Source organism: Emydura macquarii, unplaced genomic scaffold, assembly GCF_026122565.2.
Source record: "Emydura macquarii macquarii isolate MOO-44397 ecotype Brisbane River unplaced genomic scaffold, CSIRO-AGI_Emac_v2 contig_3517, whole genome shotgun sequence".
NCBI lineage: Eukaryota > Metazoa > Chordata > Testudines > Chelidae > Emydura > Emydura macquarii.
Genome location: NW_027133654.1, coordinates 3,885,282 through 3,902,810, shown reverse-complemented (window position 1 = coordinate 3,902,810; position 17,529 = coordinate 3,885,282). Strand labels below are relative to the sequence as shown.

At 40.3% G+C, this 17,529-nt stretch overlaps 1 protein-coding gene across 1 annotated transcript in view; it reads right to left on the bottom strand.

Moving 5' to 3' along the window:
• Positions 1-4,696: 4,696 nt before the first annotated feature.
• Positions 4,697-17,529, bottom strand: part of NID1 (nidogen 1) — a 63,140-nt gene continuing 50,307 nt past the window's right edge. The window contains exons 17-20 of the mRNA XM_067535809.1: positions 12,933-13,090; positions 9,923-10,046; positions 8,590-8,702; positions 4,697-6,579 (exon numbers count right to left, since the gene is read on the bottom strand). Coding sequence (XP_067391910.1) covers positions 6,458-6,579; positions 8,590-8,702; positions 9,923-10,046; positions 12,933-13,090 — 517 coding nt within the window. The 3' untranslated portion in view covers positions 4,697-6,457. The remainder of the gene's footprint in view (positions 6,580-8,589; positions 8,703-9,922; positions 10,047-12,932; positions 13,091-17,529) is intronic.

Here is a 17,529-nt window from a genome sequence, read left to right as displayed (position 1 = left end):
ATCTCGTTTTCCATTAAATGAAGTATAAATTTCTAGCCTTCATAGTTGTAGAAAAAAGCTGGAAAACATGACTTGAGCGTGCCCATAAGGTTCAGAAACCACAGAAGACATAAAAATGCACACAATATTTTTTTTATTTGACCTTAAAATGATTATTTAAATCACAGGGGATGGACTCAAAGTTTTTGAAAACTTGGGGTTGACAATAGAAGTAACTAAAAGAAACTTAGAACTCCTCAAGTATTTCTAAATACCCCATAAATGCTGAATTTGCTCCGGGTCAGAGGATTAAATTAGACTGAAGTCCTGATTTCTATGCCCAATAGAACTGGTTAGAAAATTGAAAATGTTTCAAAAGCACTTTTGTTATTTTGGTTTTTCAAAACAAAATTTTTTTTCCAAGTTTTCTGCAGAACGTTTTCATTTTGGAAAAAAAATTGGAAAAAAAAATCTTTTATTTCAAAATCCCACGTGGCTAAACTGACTAGTCAAAACTGGCAATTCAAGGAAGAACAGACATTTGACGAAAGACAAATAGAAAACAAAAACCATGCTGAAAAACAATTACCAGGATAAGCTTGTCAAAGCTCTGATCAAAATATGAAAAAAAAATCCTAAAAATAAAAATGGTGTTACAGAAATATTCATTTTGTAAAGAGGTAAATTTTTACTGAACTTTTTAATTCAGAACATTTTGACGAGCTCTAATGCTAATGAATCAGGTAGGGAACAGCACTTCTGGTATTTAAAGGTTTGAAGAGGAATCTCAGATCAGAGCCAGAAGTCATGTTTTTTGTGGATTTTTAATTATAAAATCCAAGGATTATCCCTTTAAGATGTCTTTTAAATGATAACCTGCACACATACTAATGACATAGTGCCCTAACAGTGCATAGGGAGACTGTTGTACCTCGCCAGAGTGCCACTGAAGTGAATGGGGCGCTAGGAGAGTGCAACTGTTTGCCCACACGCTGTGAACTGTAGAATCAGGGCCTATGGCTAGAAGTTTGATGTACGGGTACTATGTCTAACCATGTCTACAATGGGATGAACTGAACATTACTGCTATTTTCCTGCATTAATTTTAAATGGTTTCAATATTTCATGTAAAAATATTAGCTGGGTGAGTTATTGTCAGGATAAACCATAATGTAGACCCAAATGCCTTAGACTCTGAGATCTGGACAACTGTGAGGGTCCCCTGAACACACATACCTGGAGCTCAGTCCAATTCTCACTGAAGTCAATGGGAATCTTAGGGTCTGGTCCTTAGGAAGCAGGGACATCACACTGACCTGTGAGGAGAGAGAAAAGTTGACCGTCCTAGAGGATTTAATTTGTTCAGCAATTCCACTGAAATCTTTACTGAGAGGCCTCCAAGACCATCAAAACACATTCTGTAACAACTACCCAAGATAGTGTACTGGTATACTGAGTCTATAAACCTAAATCTGAGAGCCTCAGTCTGAAGATTAATTAATGGTCAACTGATGTCTTAGCTCAGAATGTTAATACTGTGACCAGAGTGAAGATGTAGTTTCAGAAGGGTTTGTAAGCATCTTGCAGTTCATCTGACCCATATCCAAGGTTTATAGCTAATCTGAGAATAATTAAGTATGTAATTGTTAAATAGCTATTTTGACTATATCATTCTGATTTAGCAATGTGATTTGAGTTACACAGCTTGATGACAGACTTTGATTTGTGTCTCTCTTGTTTGAGCCTGGAAACTGCTTGGAGGTGTATCACACCTTGCACTCTGTATTTTGTTCCAAAATGTTTTAGATCCTATGATCTGGTTGATTATGTCTTCAGCGACTCAAACTCATTGACACCAATGGGAATTCTGTACATGGATCAAATTCAGGTATGGAATAGAGCTTGACACTGCAAAGAAAAGATCCACCAGATTCAGGAGTGCAATTTTTCCAATATACGCTGCCACTACATTTGACTGTTCCTTCCACCTGCCCTTTCATAGCCATTACTGACTTTTAAATTAAATATATTTAGGATTTCCTTAAAAGTGACCTGTATATGTATTCTTAGCCCTTAAAAAGGCACTGAATTCTTGAATTTTTTTAAATTAACACATTCAAGAAGTTCCTGTTTCAGAGAGGGCACCCTTTAAATGATACATCTTGAATTTAATGTTAAACCTTAACAAAGTTAGAAGGTTTTTCCTGTTCCCTGGTTGATATTTAAAAGTGTCTTTTCAACTAGAAGCAAAATAACTTAGAGCCCACACTTGCAAAAATCTGAGACCCTACACCTGCAAAAACTTACACATACTTAACTTTATTCACCATGAGACCATCTGACTCACCATCAGAAATCTGAGATGTCTACACTGCAATTTTATAGCACTGCAACCTGAGCTAGCTGATTGAAGCCTGTCATGGCCATTCTGCAGGTCTTTTTTTTGGGGCAATGTAGACGTACCTTATTGTCTCTGAATATTTGAGTTGTGCTGGTTACTTGTAATTAGTCAGGTTGCTTCTGTTCTCTAATTCCAACATCCTGCTACAATAAAGTATCAAATGCATACTAGCATTTACTGCTATATCCCTCATTTGGCTTAGTACAGAATAATGTTCCCAATTATTTTATGTCAGGTGGGTATTACAAAAACCACTTTTGTACACCCCATAAGCAGCTGAACTACTCTGTGCATAATTAAACCTTCTGAGCATCCATAATCACTACTTTTAATGAGTACATTTTAGGGGACAATATGAGCATCTTTCTCCTATTTTCCTGACCTGCAGACCCTCACACATGTGCAAGTAAAGCCAACAGCAGAATTCAAGTGGAGAAGAATCTGAACAACACAGATGATTTAAGCGGTTATCATGTAAACTCCTGCCAAATCCCTAGATACGTATCTTAGATTTTGAAGGTAACACTTAGTCCTTATAAACAGGAAAACTACAGGAGGCTTCTTACAATTGTACAGTCTATTTCTTTAAATGTTTCACAACCTAATTTGTGGCAACATCTTGATTTTCCATCAGATTTCTGTATTGTTGCCAAACTTCCTCCACAGCAATATACTATGAAATGTTGCACTGAGAAACAGACCATATTTAACCCAAGGTTAAATTGATGCAATGTGACACTGTTATTGAGGGGCCATTCATCCTTTTATCCTCTAATAATCTCCTGTCATTCTTAATTATATGCATGCGAGTTAAAATCTAACGTGTTGTGACAAAATTGTGTAATTGGACAAATGCAGAGCAAGCAGTCTGCCAACTTGGAATAGTAACCAAGAAAATGTTGGGACTTTGCAAACTACCCTGGGGCTTTCAGCAGCACCATGGAGGAGTGAATTACGTGGAGATAATAAGCAATGGGAATCAAAAGCAAATCTACAACGACTGATATTTCTTTCCAAATGTTTCTCAGATACAACCAGACCCACAATATCACTGAGGTTACTGTGTGTTATTCAAGTGAGGCAGTACAACTCTGAATATACTAGGAGCAACGCTGTTGGGTAAGAAGGTGTTTGTTTCCTTTTCCGAGTAGAACTTCATTTCAAAGCATTTTTATCCTAGAGATTTTAAAATATGAAAAAGCACATACAGAGTATCCAGTAGTGCTTGATGGTACACATACTAGGATATGTATTGTCCCTGGACACTAGGAATAGCTATAATGACATAACTGCCACTGAAATAAATTGCAAAACTTTCACTGTGTTCATATTTTCAATGTAGCAATGTGTAAACCTGGTTTCACTTTGGGCATCTTGCTGCTGCCACCTATTCAGAATGTCTAGGCAAACCACGAATGTGATTTTTAGATTTTCTCCTGTTTTGTCTTACACACATACACATAAACAAAAACACATAGGAAATTCCATACAAAACCTCCACTATCTCACAAGAAAATTAAGATTGAAAAGTTAAGCACTCAAAAATCAGAAATGTTCAGACTGTGCAAACTCAATTCTGCCACTTTATGTCCAGGCATTATTTATATGACCACATACCACCGCTGTAGGACTTCTACACATAAGAGGGCAGAGTTAAGGTTCAGTGTGCAAATTTTACTTTGGTATTTCCTGTTTTAGAGGGTTTTTTGTTTTTAATACAGAATTATATGATGTTTGTGACACTCAAGACTCAGTGTTAGCTGGAAATGGGAGGTTCCCAAAAATAAGACAGTCATTCAGGACGTGTGGCAGCTAGAGCAGAACATAGAATAGGTGCCAATAAATTTTATCAGAGCAAACTCTTCATTCAAATTTTCCTTAAAATATACCTTTTTGATCATCCACTTAAGAGGTATACAATTAAAAAACATTTATAACTTTAAGGTTGGCTCTTTATCCAATGCCCTATGAGCCAGATCCAACTCCAACAGAAAAACTCTCATTGACTACAATGGGCTTTGGATCAGGCCCTGTGTGTCTAAACTGCATTGTCTTAATTGAGATCCCAGTCAATTCTGGATGACTGTCAGGCAGACCTTCATGCCTGGGTGGAGTGCAGTTGACTCCAAGGAGGTACTTGCAGGCACAAGGGTGCTTTCATATGGAGTCAATTGGAGGATTGGGGCTTTAGGATCTAATCTTGGGAGTCAGGAAGCAAATCTTACTCTGGTCTACACAGTGACAAAGTTACTGATGGTGCACTAAAATTCACCATAACAAAATTTAAGGACACTAGAGACCACTTGATACTGCAGGCAAGACTCTTTTTATACAAAAAAATTCTTTATTGGCAGTACTACAAATAGCTGTACTGTACAGAGTGTAAACTTTAATGTATCACCTGATATTTGAGTAATTCTGGAGGAACAATTATTAAGCACCTTCATTTCAGCACATTTTTGGTATTTACAGTTTTAAGACATATTAAAGTATATGAATACAATGAATTTAAAAAGTTATAAAAAGTTACACAATAAACTTTAACATTCTATATGGAGTTTGATATTTCGTGATAAATATATAATTAAAAAGGAAATTGTCAGATAGTTCAAGCTCAAAACTGGCTCTGCTATAACAATGTTATATCTGGAGGCAAATGGCCTCTGTTTTTTTAACTATAGCTGAGGGATTTTTATTATAATTTACCACTGTGACCAAGAGATTACAAAAACAGCTGTTTAGATACATGACTCTCACAATCACATTTTGTTCTTCTATTGCAGATAAGTGACCCTACCAGCAGCAGGAGCAAAAGTTAAATCCTGTTCCCAGAAATGTTCTGTTGCAGAAGGGCTTTTTAATGTGTTTTAGCATTAGAATGTGTGATCTCTTATGAAATGTGTGCTGGATTTTCCTAACTGCTCTGCACTCATTGCTGTCAGTGAAGACACGCTCCATCTTTACACTGATTTCCAGCACAGATGTTTTGCCCTTGCTGTAAACTGACACATGAACTGGACTTTTTTTTTTATTTTAAAGCCCTATGAGATTGTCAAACGTGTTGCCTATCAAATACTCAACTCTCATGGCTGTTCATGGTCTGTAAGAAAGGAAAATATCCAGGTTTGCCAAAAAGAAAAAAAAATTGGTAGGGCAAAATGGAAGTGTCATTTTCAAGCTTATAAAATAGCATCACAGAAACAGGAAATTTAAACACTATTTCAAAAAAATACTTGATAGTGTCCCTTTAAAAATAACCACCAATCAACCACCGTTCTTTGATGAGTTATCAGAATTGAGATCCGTCTCCCAAGTCTCAGCTTTGGAGATAATTCAAAAGCTATTCAACATCTGTCCATTAGCAAGACAAAAATAAACCTCTTTTGGAAAAATCCAGTGAAACTTTCACAATACCCAGTGCTGGTATTAAGATAATTGCACATAGTATGAAAAGGCAACATGAACCAGTACAGAAACTATTCCTGTGCTAAAGCATATTGGTTAACTATTCCTGTAACATTATCAACAGCCAAAAAGCAAAGGTTTGAGACAATAGCTTTAACGTGTAAAGGTTTTGACAGTTGACCCTGACCAGCCTTGGGACCCCATGCTTGCTGCATAACTTGAAGATGAATTTGTGACCCAGCTGCACCTATGCTGGGCTACAGCATTCCATGCTATAGCTGAATCGCTGCATGCTCCAATGCAATGCACAGTCAGTGGTGCTCAAAAATTCCAATCTCTTATGCAGGTCAGCGTTTGAAACACCCCATAAAACACAGTGTGCAAGAATTTCACTGGAAGGTTCCATCCCAGAGCCCAGCACAGGAGCAAACGCCCAAGCTCCTCTTTAAAGGCAAGAAGGTGAGGCTGCAAGGACTGGGACCCTCCCTGGGCAGCACAGACTTACCTGAATGCCACCAATGCTGTGCTACTGTGTGTGTGATGTGGCTTGCCCCCCTGTAAACAGTATGGAGCTTATCTTTACTGTCTTCATTTTATGCCGATAGCTGTGAATTATTTACAGTACTTTTCCAAAGGGAGACTGCTGTTCTAGCACATTTCCTGGGTTAGCTCTCAGTTTCTTTCTATACAGTCCACTCCAACTGTGTTATCAGGGCAGCGGCAAGAGCGGCCTTCTGGGGTAGCCAGGCATAAATGAGTACAGCCTCCGTTATTCACCATGCAATAGTTATGCCCTATAAGAGAATAGGAGTATAAATATAAAAAAATCTTCTAAGGTAAAGCACTTCATAGAGTGGAAAAACCAGGAACGTTACAGAAAATATAAACCACAAGAGTTAGGGAGGCAACTGCTTTACTTTTGGTTTCTAATTGATCAGATCCTGGGTATTCTCCTCCAGTACCCAGCAGATACCAAGTGCCAATTTGGATATCATGAGATGGAGCAGGTGTCAGGTGTCTGGAGTTGGGGCTGATGTCATAATGGGTGGGGAAAGGTCCACAGGGAGCAACAGTGGTGACATAAGAAAGGAAAAGCGTTTCTGAGATTGGTTACAGGCAACATGAAGGAGCTGGGCTATACTTAAAAAGTATATCCAGAACTTTAACTTTCATAGTTAAGTAGAATGCAGAGACAGTGAGTGAATGAGGGAACAGAAAAGAGAAAAAAGGAGAGGACTAAATTCAGAATCCTCAGAGGCATCATCCAGATAAGAAGAAAGGGAAGGATGAGGAGCCATTAAAGGAGATGGCGAAGGAGTGTTCAAGCAAAGCAGAATAAGCAAGAAACAGAGCATGCTGGAAGCCAAGGGGAAGAAGTGGAAGAGACAATATCAAAAGTAGTAGATAGACCAAAGATGACAAGGTCACAGAGTAGAAGGTCATTAGTGACAATGTTTCATTTTAATGATGAGGGAGCAGCAAAATTTGAGGCGTCTGAGATAGCAAGAATTAACTGTATCTCCAGGATCTGAGGGCCAGAGAGTCAGGATATTTTGAGAGGCAAGTTAGAGCATGAAATTAATTTTTTTTGTAAATAGAGCCATAAAACATGTTTGGAGAGAGAGACAGACACACACACAAAGCAGAGGAGAGGCAGCTGGCTGTGAAAGATTCACATTTACTTTAGATGGTAAGCTCATTGGGGCAAGGACTCTGTCTTTGTTATGTATGTACACTTCCTAGCACAATAGGGCCCCCAAGGTGCTCCCATAATACATACAATAAAAACATTTAACAAAGTTTCTCAATGAAGATATCTATCTACTAATCCTCTTTTATACTGACTCACTGTGGTAAGAGCTAGATTAAAACCACCCAAAATCAAGATCAAAATCATATCCTTTGAACCCAAACTCTGTCATAAATTGTATCTTACCTCTTCTTGGTCTCAACTGAAAAGAAAAATCTCACAATCTAGCAACATTGTAATCATAAAACACAAACTCTTTTTTCAACAGCCAGACTGAATTTGGCCAGAAATAAGACTAAACAGTGGCATTAATTGCCAAAGAAACAAAAATGGTTATTTAAGGATATTAATTTCCTCCTCTGAGCCTCTGTCGCTCAAGCTAAGCATGAAGAAGAAAAATAAAGAATGTTGTTTCTCTGAAGAGAATTACTGTCACCATCCCCATGTTTCCAAAATTCACATGAGACTTTTGGGACACGTAAATATTTACCAATATAACTCGAAAGCTTAACATTTACGTAGGGCAAGAATGACTTCACCTTTTCTACAACCTACTGCTTCCTTAGTTCTTCCTTTTTTAAAAACACAGGATTGAGCACAGCTGGAAGACTAAGATACTTTTATAGTTACGAGTTTCAAATAAAATAAGGCCTAACTAGTGCCCTGGGGGATGGATAAAACATTCTGTTTAGCTGACTGACAATTATGTGTGTTATTGAAAAGGTGCTCGAATTTTTTCCATAGTCTGGACCCCACCTTAAGAGAGAATGTCTTGTGCACCCATCTGCCTTCCCATTCATGACTGAATAGGCCACAGCCTCCCCTCCCATTCATAATACCATAACGTTCTTATGGCAGCTATAGCACTTGCTTACATGGAAAAAGTTGTATGTATTTTTAGCATCCATTAATGTTCAGAGGTGGAAACCCCACCTGACCAACCTGCTCTCCACCAACCAACAGCACATACTCTGTGGGCCCCAACCTGGGAACCACTGGGTAGCTACACTCATATTCTATAACTAGTGGAGAAACATAGGGATTTTGTGATTACCTGGTGGGCACTGAGCAAAAGCTGTCGTTATTCCATAAAGACGGGAGCGTTTGTGGGGCTGGAAGTTATCGTTCTCTTTTGAAATTGTGCGATCCACTGCTATAACAGCATCCCTACAGTAAACCAAAGAAAAGTATGAAGGTGAGTTAGGGCGTCCCCCTAAGATGGTCTCTGAAGAAAAAAACTTGAAGAGGAAGCACCAGATTCCTTTTCATTTTAACACCCTGCCTGTTAGTAACATTGAAGCACACAGGCAGACCACAGGGATAGCCAATGTTCCCACACATGAAGAACCCCAGGGCCTGGTTTGTCTGATACAGAATCCCACTTCTGTCCAACAATCCAAATATGTCACAGCCCTGATTCTGGGGAGCAGAGGGATCTCCTACTGGCAGGGTAACAGTCTTCTTTGGGGGAAGGAAAGTTAAACATAGGACGCTCATTCTGACAGTGTCCCTCTGGGAACAAATTTATTGGACACTCTTCTGCTTACAGTATTATCCTTGGCATGGCCACAGTGGAATGGGTCCACTGTTATGGACATTTATCCATTTCAAGAGGAATCGGACATTCAGAATTAAAGGGGTGGGAGTTCAGCCACTCAGGTGCAAACAAAAGATGACTGGCTGATAGAATAGTGACGTTTTCCACTTCTTATTTCTAAACGGCATTCTAACGTAATATTTCATAGCTATTGGAACCACCCTTGGAAACTCTTAGTCATGTGAATAGCCCTTATTCCCAAGATGCCCTGTTGAAATCAGTGAAACTATCTGTTAAAGGGTTTGCAGATAGAGTCTAGGTCATACATTTATATGGATTAAAAACAAACTACTGGTATTTTAAAAACATTTAGTCTGGAATCTTATCTCCAAATTCTACTGCTAGCAAACAAAAAGAAGTGATGTCAACAGCTAAAATGTTTTCTTCTTATTACTGACTGAACATGTACATACCAATAAGGATAAAAGCATCCTCAAATGACCAATTTCTATATATATATATCTGTACTATATCTCAAAGAAAGTGCTGCCAGAAGACATATTAACCCCCACCACACACACACCTCACCCCTCTCATGTTCAGGGTAAATGCGTCTTCTTTGAGGACAAATTATTAAACTGAGAAAACAGTTAACTAGGAACATTAATACATCCAACTCTAAATACCCACTACGCCTTGCCTCAGTTGAGTGCCAGCAGAGAAAAAAAATAAAATCTCTAAGGAAGAATACATGCGCTGCCAAGAGAACAGACGCAGTGAATCTCAGTTTCTACTAGGCAGAAGACCAGATTAAAATACAACTACATAATTTCTTAAACAGATAACCTACCTCTTCCAGTCTGTGTAATATAAATTCTTCCCATAGCTTGTAATACTAAAAGGATACTGAACTCCTTCAAGAATCTTTCGTCGACCAAGCTGACTGGGGTTCATACATTCCACCCTCTTGGTGCCTGTATACAGTAAAACAATTTACTCTTTGTGTATGACAAATAGTTCTTTTGGGGGGGCATGTGAGGGGGAGCACAATGATTTAATCAAAAGAGCATATATAGAGTACAATTTCCTCAAAGTTTTCCTTTGCCCTACCCTGCCAAATTCTTGTCTAGATCATATGGCAAGGACTAACCCTTTTACAAGATGTCTCATTTATTCCTATGTGCCCACTTTGGTAGATCAGTGTTATGCCTGTGTGACTCCATGAGAACCATGGATAAAAGCCCATACAGATCCTTGTCTGGACATTCAGTTGAAAAGAAAGATTACAGTAGCAGCTGCTGAAGATTGCCAGGGACGTTGCATATATGACAAGTTGTGCTCATGAAGGGTGCTAGCCTGGCCATTCTGCAGATTAAAGGATGATTTATCCACAGAAGGAGTTACAGCCTGGGCAGTGGCAGTGAAAGTTTTTCCACAGTGCCTCAGCAGTGTACCCTGACTCTGAGCTGGGGAGAGAGCAATTTTATACCTGAGAGCTCAGCTGAACCTTAATGCACATTTAACTCTGAGCCTCTCTGGTGGGGTGACTGGAAGAGTGCTACTGTGGTGCCAATATTTCCAAAGGGCAAGCTGGATGATCTAGGTCACTATAGTCTGGTTAGCCTGACATCAATCCTGGGCAAAGATAATGGAAAAGCTGATAATTAATAAAGAATTAAAGGATAAAAATGGGATGAATACTAGTCAAAATGGTTTAATGGAAAATAGTTATTGTCAAAGAAATCCAATTTAATTCTTTCATGAAATTACAAGTTTGGTTGATACAGATAAGTGCAAAGATGTAATACACTTGGGCATTTGACTTAGTACTGCCTGACGTTCTCATTAAATACACAATATCAAGAGATCACGCATTAAATAGATTAAGACAGCTAGTTGAAAGATATCAAAAGTAGTTGTCAGTGGGTAAATGGCAACAAATGGGGGTGTTTCTAGTAGAGTTCCACAGATATTGGTTCTATATCCAATGCTATTCAACTTCTTCAGTGATCTGGAAGTAAATATAAAAATTACTGCTGATAAAATTTGTGGATGACATAAAGATTGGCCAAATGATAACTAATGTTTAAAGATAAGATATCTCACGCAGACCATGGAATCCAGCATTTCCTGTGACATTTTCTCCTGCAGCTGAGAGGGATTGGGCAAGCTGTCAGCTGGCAGGAAGCTCCTCTTGGGTGGGGAGAAAGTGGGGCCGGAGCTCCAAGCTGCAGCAAGGGACTCCTGGAGCTCCCTCATGCTGCCCGCAGCCCCTGCAGGTCTCAGGTGCCACCGGCAACTGTGGGGTCCCTGGACCTTCCAGCCGCCATGGGTGGCTGAGACTTCTAGCAGTCACTGGTGGTCCCTGCAGCTCCCAGCTGCTTTGGGTGGTGGGAAGTCCCCAGAGCACCGATCTATTGCCGCAAGAGGTAGGGGCAACCCGGAGCTCCGAGCCACCACCCCAGGCAACTCCCAGCTGCAGAACTCCCAGGGCGGTGAGGGGCCTGCACAGAGATCCCAGCCCTGGCCCCCAGCACCCAGCCTCTGCAAGCAGCGGCGGGAGGGGGACCCTTCCCCACTGCTGTCATCTCAGCCCCATTTTGTCATAGATCATTATTTTTAGTAAAAATCAGGGAGAGGTCATGGCTTCTGTGAATTTTTGTTTATTGCCCATAACCTCTCCCTGACTTTTACTAAAAATAACCATGACAAAATCTTAACCTTAATAATGGTGAGGACAGAGCAGTCACACAGAGTGATATGGATTGCTTGGTAAGATGTGCCCATTCAAACAAAAAGTGGTTTAACACAGCCAAATGCAATACATCTAAGAACACGGAATGCAAATACCTATGGAAAGGGGGCTGTGTCCTCGGAAGCAGCGATTCTGAAAAGGATTGTGGGGTCATAGTGAACAAGCAAGTGAACATGAGCTCCCAGTGCGATGCTGTGACAAAACAGCCTAATGCAAACCTTGGATGTATAACCCAGGAACCAGTGAAGAGGAATGCAGAGGCAATTTTACCTCTGTATATGGCATTGGTGAAACCAATGCTGGAATACTGCATACAATTCTGGTGTCCACATGTTTTAAAGGATGTTGAAAATTGGAGCAGATGCAGAGAAGAGCCACCAAAAAAAAAGATTTAAGGGCTGGAGAAAATGTTTGTATTGAGAGACTTAAAGAGCTCAATCTGTTTAGCTTATCAAAAAGATTGAGAGGTAACTTTATTACAGTGTATAAGTACCTTCATTAGGGAAAAATACTGAGTACTAAAGGGGCCTTTAATCTAGTGAAGAAAAGCTATGTAAATTAGCAATTAGGCATATGTTTTTAAACAATGAGGATGATTAACCTCTGGAACAAGCTACCAAGAGAAGTTTTTGATCCTCTGTCACTTGTTGCCTTCAAATGAAGGCTGGATACCTTTCTGGAAGACATGTTTTAGTCAAACAAGTTACTGGGTTCTTTCAGAGGTAACTGGATGAAATCCTATGGCCTATGATATACCGAAAGACAGAGTAGATTATCGAATGGTCCCTTCTGGCCATAGACTCTATGAATACCCAATTCCCCATAAAGGGCTAAATACGTATTAAAGATATACTTGCTTACAGCAAACAGAAAAATAAGTCTAGAATCCTAGAATCCTTCAGCTTGTAAACCTACTTTTGGTGAATCAGCAAGAGATCATAAATAAAACAGTGGATACTCTGAGGTATGTCTCTCAAGCCTGAAAAAAGACTAAGTCCAAACAACTCTAAGCATTTGCTCATCAATCATGCTGTGCATCATTGCACTGGTTACCATGTTTAGTCTGTTATGCATTATGAATACACATTTAAGTCTCTCTCTTTACCTGCATCAACCCAGCACAGCATTGAGGAGTAAGTATCAAATGTCAACCCATTTGGTAATCCCAGATCATCTTTAACAAGAATCCTTCTGTTTCTCCCATCCATGTATGAAGTTTCAATTTTAGGAGCATCTCTGTTCCAGTCAGTCCAGTAAAGATTCCTGAATAGGAAGAAAAGGCAAAAAAGTTAAAATAACTGATCAATCCCAAGTTATTATTTATTATTATTACTTTTTTACATTAAGGAAAAACTTTTAAGGAAACAAAAGAGGAAACAGGGAAAATTTAGTTAGAACATAGAAAGTAGCATATCTGACTTTGATATAAAATACCTGAAGTACTGTGCAGTACCATCCCTTAAAAAAAATAAATTGCTTTTCCAGCATTGTGTAGAAGCTCATTTACCATGTACCAAAACAGAAAAATCCATTTCAACAATACAAAGTTAGTCCAGGTAAAACAAATTTCTCTGCAGAGTCCTCCTCCCCACCACCTTCTCTTAAGCTAATTAGTGGGAGAATTCAGCGCATATATATGGGTTTCATTCAACATTTTTATTTCATTATAACTTTGAAGAATATTTACAACAGATCCAAATCAAAGGCAACTTCTTGCCAACTAGGGTCAGTTGCCTGAAAAAACCTCACATGGGACTCAGAGTACACTGACTGCCATTAGTTCAACCTTTCACCTAACATTTTATTACTTTGGATGCATTCCCTGAAGCTACCAACTAACATGCCTTCTCCAAGAAGCACTTTGTTGATTACCTAAAGTACCTGGGGGCCCTGATTTGGTAGTCAGATTCCTGTAGACATGCAGAGCCCTGCTGAAATCACTGAGGTTCCACACAGGTATCTGGGTCTGCCGCCTATGAGAATCTGATTGCATGACTGGGAGAGCCTTTAATTACACAACTCACTGGAAAGATCTACCACATTTTCCATGAATGAAGAAAATCAGTGGCACTACTCCTTTACTTATTCTTAAATAGCTGCATTTTGAACTGTCACATACATACTCCTTTCACCACAAATCTTGTTCAGATATCATCTGGAAGGAGGATAAGCCTTCCAGAGACTCTCCTTGAGAAATTCAGTCCGGATTCCATGATATATTCCCCAGTTCTCCCTTAGGAACATTTCAAATTTTTGTTTCATTGCCCAAGTAGTCCTTGTTTGTTACAGAAAGCTGCACTAGTTTTGTTTAGCACAACTTCCTAGTAATTCATGTGATTGGGGGGGAGGGGGAAGAGGGAGGAAAACACCAAAACAAAACAAAAACCCGAACATTTTCATTCAGTTGTATTAGAAATTAAGTATTCTGAATGATAAGACTCTTCTTGGTGGCAACCAAGTTTCTGGAACATGACATTTCTGACCCTGCAGTTGAAGACCCAACATAAGAATATGCTAGTCAGTTTGTGCCCATCCTGCATGATCAGTGGTTTACTATTTAAAATAAACATAAAACAATTCTGCATTAAACAGGAGGGGCAGCTGGGCTAACTCTGAGGGGTGCTGAGACCCTGTGCACCAGGTCACAATGCCCAGAGCAGGGAGCAGTGCCCAGTCCTGTGGGATAGGGGCTGCGGCTCGAGGTGTGTGGGTGGGCTAGGCTCGCTCTCCAAACCTGCTGCCTCCCAGGTACACCTCTCCTCACTAGGCCTGGATTAGGATTGTGGCCCTCAGGGACAAAGGTGCTGCTGTAAGTGGTCAGTGCCTTCTTAGAGTGAGAAGTAGGCAGCAGCGGAGAAGGATGAGAAGGATGCTTGCCTATCACCCTTTCCCTTCTCATGCATATGGACCTGGTGAGGGTTGCAAAGACAGACAAAATGAAGGTGGTGGGTCACCTTACCAAACAATTTGGGAACCACTGAGAGGAGTAACGGGCGTTAGTTTTATATCTCTCCTCAAGTCACATATTGCTTGTTAACGAAGGTAATTTGTTATGGAGGTTACTTTAGGGATGTAATTTTAATTTTTATATATTGCTGAGGATTAAGATAGAGTTTTAAACAATGAAACAAATAAAGAGAGTCTTTAGAAGACACTAAGGAAAGTGTGCTAAACCACGAACAAAACCTTCCATAAATTTCATAGGAACGAGTTGGTGTAACAGAACAAACAGGGGCCAATATACAATGCTCATCCCTTAACACTTGCCTTAGGTAACCCTCACCTCAGGTTTTGTAGTGTTCTAGACAGACAACATAATATGCATAGTATTAAGTAATACCACAAATAGTAAGAATTAATCTATTTACTTAAGATAAAACTGGCAAGGGTTTAAGGGTGAGCATAGTACTTGAAATGTTTCATGGCACAGATTGATTTTCAAACTTCTGGAAGAGATCTGGTGTATGTTAATTACAAAGCTGTTCCAAGCATAACAGTATCAGAGAAAACACAATAGCGGGTATAGGTGAAGAAGATAGAGAATAAATAGGACATGTACTTGGATGATGGGCAGGAGTAGATAAGGGCAGAGACTTAGATAGAGAAGGAGCTAATGCAATTTTTTGAAAGTCAGGAGAGTTCTGGAAATATGGCTGCCTCTAAGAAAAAAACAAACAAGAAAATGCTTATTCTAATCACTGTATGTAAGAGAGCACTATGATTGCTCTGAGCTCCAGTATGAAACTGGAGATAAGCCAGTTGAAAGTCTCTGGGTTAAGCTTAGAAGCAAGAACAATAAGGGTGATGTTGTGGTGGGTGTCTGTTATAGACCACCAGACCAGGAGGACGAGGTAGATGAAGCTTTCCTTCAGTCAACTAGGGAAAGTTTCCAGTTCACAGGACCTGGGGGATTTCAATCACCCTGACATGTGCTGGAAGAGCAATACAGCAGGGCACAGACAACCCAGGAAGTTTTTGGAGAGTGTTGCGGACAACTACCTGGTGCAAGTGCTGGAGCAACCACTAGGGGCCGTGCTCCTCTTGACCTGCTGCTCACAAACAGGGACAATTTGGTAGGAGAAGTAGAAGTGGGTGGCAACTTAGGCAGCAGTGACCATGAAATGGTAGAGTTCAGGATCCTGACAAAAGGAAGAAAGGAGAACAGCAGGATACGGACCATGGACTTCAGAAAAGCAGATTGACTCCCTCAGGGAGCTGATGGGCAGGATTCCCTGGGAGGCTAATCTGACGGGGAAACAAATCCAAAAAGCTGGCTGTATTTTAAAGAAACCTTATTGAGGGTGCAGGAACAAACCATCCCGATGTGCAGAAAGAATAGCAAATATGGTAGGCACCCAGCTTGGCTTAACAAAGAAGTCTTTGGTAAGCTTAAACACAAAAAAGAAGCTTACAAGAAGTGGAAGCTTGTCAGATGACTAGGGAGGATTATAAAAATATTGCTCAACATGCAGGAGTGAAATCAGGAAGGCCAAAGTGCAATTGCAGTTGCAGCTAGCAAGGGACGTGAAGGGGAACAAGAAGGGTTTCTACAGGTATGTTACCAACAAGAGGAAGATTAAGGAAAGTGTGGGCCCCTTACAGAATGGGGGAGGCAACCTAGTAACAGAGGATGTGGAGAAAGCTGAGGTACTCAATGCCTTTTTTACCTCTGTCTTCACAGACAAGGTCAGCTCCTAGACTACTGCACTGGGCGGCACAATATGGGAAGAAGGTGAACATTGCTCAGGGCTGAAGGAACAGGTTCAGGACTATTTAGAAAGATTGGACATACACAAGTCCATGGGGCCAGATGCAATGCATCCGAGGGTACTGAGGGAGTTGGCTAATGTGATTTCAGAGCCATTGGCTATTATCTTTGAAAACTCGTAGCAATTGGGGGAGGTCCCGGATGATTGGAAAAAGGCAAATATAGTGCCCATCTTCAAGAAAGGGAAGAAAGAGGATCCAGGGAACTACAGACTGGTCAGCCTCACCTCAATCCCTGGAAAAATCACAGAGCAGATCCTCAAGGAATCCATTTTAAGGCACTTGGAAGAGAGGAAGGTGATCAGGAACAGTCAACATGGATTCACCAAGGGCAAATCATGCCTGACCAACCTGACTGCCTTCTATGAAGAGGTGACTGGCTCTGTGGATGTGGGGAAAGTGGCAGACATGATATACCTTGACTTTAGCAAAGCTTTTGATACAGTCTCCCACAGTATTATTATCAGTAAGTTAAAGAAGTATGGGTTGGTTGGATGAATGGACTATACAATGGATAGAGAGCTGGATAGATCATCAGGCTCAACGGGTAGTGATCAATGGCGTGATGTCTAGATGGCAGCCAGTAACAAGCGGAGTGCCCAGGGGTCAGTCTTGGGAATGGTTTTGTTCAACATCTTCATTAATGATCTGAAGCATGGGATAGATTGCACCCTCAGCAAGTTTGCAGATGACACTAAGCTAGGGGGAGTGATAGATACCTTGGAAGGTAGGGATAGGATACAGAAGGACCTAAACAAACTGGAGGATTGGGCCAAAAGAAATCTGATGAGGTTCAACAAGGACAAGTGCAAGTCCTGCATTTAGGACGGAAGAATCCCATGCACAGCTACAGACTGGGGACCAACGGGCTAGGCCGCAATGCTGCAGAAAAGGACCTGGGGGTTACAGTGGATAAGAAGCTGGATATGTGTGCC